Source organism: Limulus polyphemus, unplaced genomic scaffold, assembly GCF_000517525.1.
Source record: "Limulus polyphemus unplaced genomic scaffold, Limulus_polyphemus-2.1.2 Scaffold3944, whole genome shotgun sequence".
NCBI lineage: Eukaryota > Metazoa > Arthropoda > Merostomata > Xiphosura > Limulidae > Limulus > Limulus polyphemus.
Genome location: NW_013669554.1, coordinates 32,801 through 41,587, shown reverse-complemented (window position 1 = coordinate 41,587; position 8,787 = coordinate 32,801). Strand labels below are relative to the sequence as shown.

The 8,787-nt window shown below is 30.9% G+C and overlaps 1 protein-coding gene across 3 annotated transcripts in view; it reads right to left on the bottom strand.

The window, feature by feature from the left end:
• The window catches only part of LOC106470324 (atlastin-2-like), a 57,961-nt gene that overhangs the window by 35,867 nt on the left and 13,307 nt on the right, over positions 1–8,787 (bottom strand). For all 3 annotated transcript variants that reach the window (XM_013930873.2, XM_013930874.2, XM_022398947.1), the window contains 2 exons: positions 4,319–4,453; positions 2,575–2,679 (listed from right to left, as the gene is read on the bottom strand). In XM_013930873.2, the coding sequence (XP_013786327.1) occupies positions 2,575–2,679; positions 4,319–4,453 (240 nt within the window). The remainder of the gene's footprint in view (positions 1–2,574; positions 2,680–4,318; positions 4,454–8,787) is intronic.

Here is an 8,787-nt window from a genome sequence, read left to right as displayed (position 1 = left end):
TTATTTTATTCTTTAAAAAATACTTCATTAAGAAATATGACTTTTTGTATGTGAAAGACTTATAATATTAACTGAAAGACTGCCAAATTTCATGAAGATATACCCAATATATAGAGTTATAAGTATTAATTTATATTAACTTTAAACAAGTACAGAAGGTCACATGATTTGGTCAAATTAACTGACCCCATGTTGGAAGAATTAAAGTCTTTATAGTTTTGATACTACTAATTTTTAATATAGTAAGTATATCTTCACAAAATTTGGCAGACTTTCAGTAAGCATTATAAGTCTTTCACACACAAATAATATTTTTAGTGAAGTAGCTTTAATAAACTAAAAAAGAATTTGTCCGTGAATATATCAAGTATTTTTTCTTTATTACCTCATATGCAAAGCGATTTTCATGTTAAGATTAAAAATAATTTTCTCCATAACCACCAAAAAAAAAAAATTTAAATAAATCTAAATTACCATCTTTTTTCTTTCTAGAATGACTTCAAATTGTAACGTGAAACTACATTTGTTTATCCTAAGTAGCTTTAAACTCATAACAGTATACATCTGTTTATACTTAAATTTCATTGTTTTATTGCCCTTTGAACCATGTCTAACTACTATTACTATTCATGCCATTATAAGTTGTAAATCACTTAGGGAACATGGAACTCACAGTATACTATCAAATTACATTACCCAAGAGCTATTCCAAGCTGCTCATGTGCATGCCTTTTGAAACATTATTATTATTATACTATTATTATTTATTTTAGCTAATCTAACTTTTAATCTAAACTAAAGAGATCCCTGTTTTTACATTTTTGTTACTTTTATAATAATAAATAAAGAATAATCATGAAAAACAAGAAATAAAGTGTTTACACAGGATATTTTTGTTATCTTTGATAGGTTGTTTCGACCTTAAGACGAAAGGCAGAAGACTTTCGAAACGTCATCTTCTACATCTGTAGGTTTCTACAACAGGCAGTTGCTGTCCATTTGAAACTTATATTCATTTGGTATTTTTGTTGTTGCTGTTGACTGTTGATGACACTTAACCCTACTTCAGGTTTCGACCTGAAGACAAAAGATGGAAGACTTTTGAAATGGCATCCTCTATATTTGTAGGTGTCTACAAAAGGCAGTTGCTGTCCATTTGAAACTTAGATTAATTCGATATTTTTGTTGTTGCTGTTCACTGTTGATTACACTTAACCCTACTTTTTTATACTAATGGTAGTAATGCACAAAATAATTTTCATTTAATTAAATAATGCACCAAAGAACATAGAATAATAACATACGAAAAGCAGACAATTTCCCTTAACTATTACAACTTTTCTGGATTTATAACTATGCCACAAGAGCTGTTACAAATTCATCTAGTTAGTCAATATCTTTCCCATGGGAACTAAGCTTGTACTACAAGTGAAATTGATGATTATCTGTTCAGAAAACAATGTAATATAATACATCACTTGATAGATGAAAACCTTGGATTTCTATTTGTTATACATAATATAATATTAAGAGTAAGAGGGAACTATTAACAAATACTGAAAGGTGGGTGTGGCAAGAGTTGTCTGATTTTCTATTTGATGGCTCTGTAACCAAACAAGATTGAAGGCTATGAAAATTATGGTTTGTCTGAGCAATGATGATTTTATATGAGTAATTTTGTTAAAATTCGTACTTACTGGAGGGTTGATGAATAAAATAAAGAAGAGGGATGATACTAATTGGTATAACATAAACAAAAATTTGTTAATTTAAATTCTGAAAGTAAGCCACTAAAACCTTGTGACATGCACAGTAAATGATGCCTGGGCAGAGTGGGTTAAAAAGAATTGCTATGATGCCATTGTAAGTATACACAAAACATGACTTAAATTATGAAATAAACAAAAATACTAACCATATTTATATTTCAATGTGTCAAATTATGAATAGAGAAATGAAAACGATCTCTCCTACAGATATGAATTTAAGTGAACAGAGAAAGACAAATTTAAAATTATTCTTAATTTATGGTAAATATTACTTTTCAGTTTTTGAATTAAATATCATAAATTCTGGTGAAATTAAAATATTATTTATTTAACTATTTTTAATCCACTGAACCAGAATTTTTTATGTGATTTTACCAAACAATATATCAAAACCACAGTTGCTTGTGGAAAGTCAAAGTAGTATGAAATTGGTTACAATCTACTATTTAGATTTCCTTCTTTATAAATAAGACTGTCTTCTAGCACTTAAAAAAACATTTTGAAGGATAATGTACAATAATGAGATTATAACAGTTTGTCAATATCAATGACCAACAAAGTTGGAATGATAATTTTTATTTAAAAAAAGAAAAAGAAATTTTAAGAACTGTACTATTGAAACACCAAAACGAAAAAGGGAAACCTTATACCATGAAAAATGGCTAATGTTAAATAGATGTTTTAATGTTCACAACGTTTTGGGCTGGGCTGCCCTTGCTCTGATTTTAAACTTTAGCTGATTTTGTACCAGTGAAACATTTGACAATGCTACTAAAGTAAAAACAAGATGCTTATTTCTCAGTACCTGGACGGAACTTGTCATGGTACTTAAAGCAAAAACTGTAGCACAATCTTTCACTGTTGATTCGCTATCAAAAGCACCTTGGGTGTCCATCAATAGCACTGCTACCTGGAATAGAATATTACTTTAAATGTTTATCTGTAATGCAAACATCCTTGAAAAATTTAAATATCTTTTTTGAGTTTATTAAATAACAGTAGAAAACTATGGCCTTATTTCTTAAAACAGTAAAATGAATATAAAGAAAACCTTCAGTATTTGTTGAATTAATAGCATTGTTGTCACAAACGTAACGTTTTCCAACTTTTACTCTAAAAGTGTTTTAAGTGTTCAATATATACTTGCCTCAAGCCCCCACTTTCTGATTGCTAGACAAAAGTCATAACCAAGTTATTGTATCTTGAATGCTGAAGGTCTCGGAAATTTTAAGATAGATATTCTGTCATTAGACTGCCAACCTGCCAATTTTTTAAAAGTTTCTAGGTTTTTCTCTAGAATATTAACCTATCAGCTTATAGAAAGTTAAGCATCTAATAAAGCTAAAACAATGGGAAATAAAACCATTTGTAAGATATTCTGGAGTCCACAATTGTTTCATTTATACATAATTGACAAGTTGGTGTTTGGCATTTAGTTAAGCCCTAAAATAAATATTACAATATCAACTCTGGTTTGACTCATTTTTAATGTAACACTAGAGTACCTGTTTATCAGTTTCAAAACTTGACCTAAACTGCTTCATATATATATACATATACAGAGCCAAAAAAGTAACTAATAAATTAACTGAATCTATTTCTACATGGCTAATGTTCTATATAGACATAACCTCATATATCAATACACCAGTAACATGAACTCTATAATGCTCAGAATGTGCTCAATCATCAATATAGTATCCTTACTGTTAACACTATTTACAGCTGTACTTATGATTATCACATACTTAAGAACTGATTGTTGATGATTTCCACACCTGTGCAATAAAAATCTTTTAAATGTCTCATTTACCAAAGCTTTCAATCATGACAGAAACTGACAGTTTATATTGTAATTTAACAAAGTACAGAGTAACTATTCTACAGCATTCTTGTTTCATTATAATGTTCATGTGATAAAGAATAATGAAAGTCAGTATTTACTTTAAACGTTAGCAAAGCTTTAATAGAATTAGGTTTAGGATTTTTTTTTTTATCATTACTAGTTATTACTAATATTTATAAAAGTGGATCCTCCATGTGAAACTGTCACCTCAATGAAATTGCTTGACACCATTGCTTTGGTTTTCAAGTTATCATGTAATAAAAAAGAAGTAGAAGAAAGAAGAAATTTCCATGAACTGATTAATACAACTCACAGTATCTCATTTACCAATTATCTCACTGAGTTTTGCAAACAGCTTTTGGGAAAAGTGATTAATCCCCCTCCCCCCGAGTTTCCAATTACACCACATGCTATTTCCATTCACTGATATAATTGTTAATCATTTTGGCTTGTTACAACATCACATTGCTGCCAGATTAAATTTTTTCAACATCCAGAATCCTTGGACAAGCTAGATATAATGGCATATATTCATCAAGAACAACATTTACATGCAATACTATACTATTCTCCCTATCTTATCTGATTATGAAATTTATTTCATTGTATTTAGTTCCTTCTAATTTACTGTAAATGAGAAAAAGCTGATATGTGTCTAGTAAAGATAATTAATAATATGGAAAGTCTAAAATGGTTTGGATACCTTTTCCCCATTTGGGAGTGTGACTTGGAAAATTTCATCCCACAAGAGAATGCCTGTGGTGTCTCTTTCTGCACCACCTCTCCATGAGAAGCCTGTAAGAGGAGTCTCATCATCTCCCATCCAATCTGGTGATCCCTGCAGTGGTACACATTACAATGCACATTAGTATACTTAAACAGAACAAAAATGCTTCCATATTAATAAAATCAGTCAAAGAAAAGGGTATTATTTGATATTTATAACTATTTAATAATGAAGGTGACTTAGTACATGGATTACTTGAAAAGAGAGATAGCCTTTTTTTTTCCTCTAGTGAAAGGCATTTGATTAATTTAACATTTTCCTTAGGACAGCAAGGGACCTTTTGATCCATCTAGGCTATCCTATCCACTAAATTAAACTAAACCTGATTCAATCTTATTACTCAACACAATTTCTACCACCATACCCTTAAATCTAATTATATGCCCAAAAGAGCACATCATCTGTTTTATATATTTATGGCTGGAAGAATCTTAGAAAGAAAAACTTGCTTGTCATGGCAGAAAGTGTCATCATTTCGTGCAACTTGCATGTCAACTGGTATCAAACCAGCATATATATCAGTGTGACAGATGGCTGACTCTTCATCTTTATACAGTAGTTTGTGTAGGTCATTGGTTAGGCCGCAGTTAGAGTACTGTGTTCAGTCGTGAGGTATCCTATCCTCTAAATTAAACTAGACCCTTAAAAAAAAGCACCTCAAAGTCAGCCTCTATCATTCAAATATTTATCAAGCTTTCCCTTAAACTTCCTAAAACTAACTGCATCCACTACCTCCAGAGGCTAACCACCCTGTTATAAAAATAAAGCTATCCCAGCTGAAGATGACTTTTCTGTCAAAAGTTATATTTGTGTCCCATAGTCTTACCATTTTCACCATTACATATGTAAAAATGATGCATCAATACTAAAAATTCCCTTAACCTTAAACATCTCAATCAGATCCTCGCTAGCACTTTTTTTTCAGGAGAAAGCAAGTTCAGATATCTTAACCTATCCTCATATGATAACCTTGCCATTCCAGATATCATCCTGGTAGCCCTTTCGAACAATTCAACATCCCTTCTGAGATAAGGAGTCCATGTATGAACACAGTATTCCAAATGTGGCCTAACCAATGACCTACACAATCTACTATATAAAGATGAAAAGCCATCTGTCTGTTACACTGATATCTCAGCTGTTGTGATGCCAATCAACATGCAACTTGCATGAAATGATGGCACTTTCTTCCACAACAAGCAAGCTTGTCTTTTTAAAATTATTCCAGCTATATATTTATAAAACAGATGATGTGCTACCTTGAACATATACTTTAAGGGTAGGGTGGTAAAGATAGTGATGAGTAATAAAATTGAATCAAGTTTAGTTTAAGTTAGTGGATAACATGGACCAAAAGGTCCCTTGCTGTCCTTTAATGTTATGTCTTTTTAAAATTCTTCCAGTCATAATATATATATATATATATATATATAAAACAGATGATGTGCTACTTTAGCCATATAGACTTAAGGGTAGGGTGGTAGAGATTGTGATGAATAATAAAATTGAATAGGGTATACGTGTACCCCCATGCTTGGTATTGCCAGTGCACAAAATTCATAATCATTGGCTGAAATTCCCCATTATGTTTGCTTGGTTGTCAAGGGGACACACTGATGTAACGTCACCAAATTTTCTCCAGTTGGAACCCTCGGCTGTAACTGTAATAATCACATGCTTTATCCACAGCATATTTGAATTTTGAAAATGTCCAAATTAAGCCCACTTCTTCAGCTCAGCAGGCTAACAAAGCCCAAACCAGAAATACAGTCCAAAGAAAAGACTCAGAATTTCATAATAAAATTCAGTGCCTTTACCATCACAATTAATAATTTACAAAGTCATACAGTTGACCAAGTACGAATATCTCTCAGAGAATCAGTTTCTTTGCATATTTCAATCTATAAGGATTTAACAAGATGAACATTTTACCATAATTGAAAAATAAACAGAAGTCAAAATGCTAATCAAGTAAAAACTTAAAGAAGATGACTAAATATAAATAAAAAATGTTATATTCATGAAATACTAGAAATAGAACAGTCATTCTCCATACATATATTGTTACTAGATTATAATTAATCTTTAGAAAACATGTTCATAAAACATATATTTAGACATAATTTTGAGAAGAAAAATGAATCATTATTTCTCATCATATGATGGGCATTAAATTTGTGACATTATAACCTATTTAGACTTGTACTCAATATTTCTGTAGATACAACCTAAAATCCCATTTGCCATGCAATTAGCAATAGCACAAATAAGACCCAAATAATTATAGCAGTAGCCTAAGAACAAATATGTAAGACATATGCAAGTTAAAACATACTCATATATGAAATTTTAGATATGGGCAACTTTAACAAACTCACTTAGTGGCATTGTTATAAATTACCTATAGAAAGATATAAAAGTAAACAAATCACTAACAGTAATCACAAAGTTACATGCCCATATAAAGAAAGAGTTTAGTAAAAAAATACAAGTTCAAGTTAAAACTTGTTTTACAATACTTAAAAAACATTAATAGTGAGGATTATATGATATAGATTACATACAATACTTTAAAATATATATATTCTCATATAAAGAAACAAGGTGGGAAACACAAGTTCAGTGGTATACTGCAAAATATTTTAAAATGAAAAATAAAACAAACAATCCAAGCAAGAGAAAACAGAATTCAGGAGGACCATTTTATATCCTTGTTAATGGACAAATGATTAGCTCTAGCAAGAAAATCTCCTTATATTTTCCATTTACAAAGCTTTACCACTTTTCTCCATCTTTATTAATAAAGAGGTAGGGGAAATGTGGTAAATATGGGTTGCAATCCCAGGATCCAGTATACTAATAAGGGGTCTCCAAATCCTAGGATTTATAGAAAATAATCTCAGGATTTTCTCAACTGGTAAAGTATCACTAATATTCAAATTTTTGCTTTTCATGGTGGAAATACTTAACCAAATTGCATTAAAAATTGTAACCAATGTGGTTAAAGATTAAATTTCATTAAATGCTAATAGAAAGCTGCCTGTGCTCAAGTTTAATTGCTAACACAATGGATAATGAACAACCAGTCTTGCTGGATGATGGTGACACAGTCAAATACACCGCTTCAAGCATTTATAAGGTAAGATAACAGTTTTGTTAACACAGCTTATTGTGCAAATCTCCTGTTTTCACTTTTTTTTTAATTATTTAACTTAGATAAGGAGAACAACTTGTTTAACCCTCTCATTACAGGTAGGTCAAAGTGTACATTCCACAACCTTTTACAGAGTTGCATTCAAAGTTTTATTAAACTATAGTAGACTGAACAAGTGTTCTTAATAGGGAAGTGGTCTTACTAGGGATCAACCAGTTCATCAATTAACTGTAAAATATTTGAATATTGAGTTGTAATGTTATGTGTGATATTTCTTTGCATATCATACATCCAAGCTATTAATAATTATTCATTTCTTGAATATCTTCTATTTTATTGTCTTTATTTTCCTCATTCAAAGTATTTTACAAATTTTAGTCACAGAACATGTGTGTATACATATTCTATTACACCAAAAAAGTTGGGATTTTTGGATCGACATCGCCATGTTCACCACTGATTATGAGTTGTGAAATGTTATGTCTAGCTTTGAATTTAGTGAGGCATCCAGACGATGCTTTGAAGTCAGAAAGACCCAGATTAGTGACTATTGTGTCTTTTCTTGCAATATAGGTCCGGAAACTGGAATTTTCATAGCACTAGCTTTTTGATACCAAGACCATAATGCTGCTTCAAGGTTGTCACTCGCAAATCTAAAACAAATTCATTTTCATGAAGATATCTGATTCTCTTCAAATGCTGTCATATATTCAGCCTTAGGCTTCAAAATTTACTGGATTTGTGTTTTGCTGACATTGAACTCTTCAGCTAATTTGTGCTGGCTTTTATTGCTGGCATTATGTGCCTGAATAAATTTGACTTTATCTGCCAATGGCTGCTCAACACAATCAGATGGATTTGCCTTTGGCATCATTTCGGAATAGAATTTCTATGTCGTGGAGATTTATAAAAGCATTTGACAATAAATTTCATGTGCTATCATGAGCTGATGTGGTATTTATACAGACTGTATCTGTCATGTTAATGTTATTGAAGAGTATGTGAAAACATTGCCCTTTCAAGTGGCTTCTTTCGTAGCCACCTCCTATTAAATTTATAACCAACAGAAAGCCTAGATTTCAACTGATTGATTGCAATATTATTTATGCCATGTGATGTTTCAGATAATTGACAATTTAGCAGATGAGAAAACATTTTTCCCACAAGAACACAGTGGGGAGCTAAGTTGAATTTCTAACTGCTCAAGTCACATGATTAGAAAGCAAGAAAA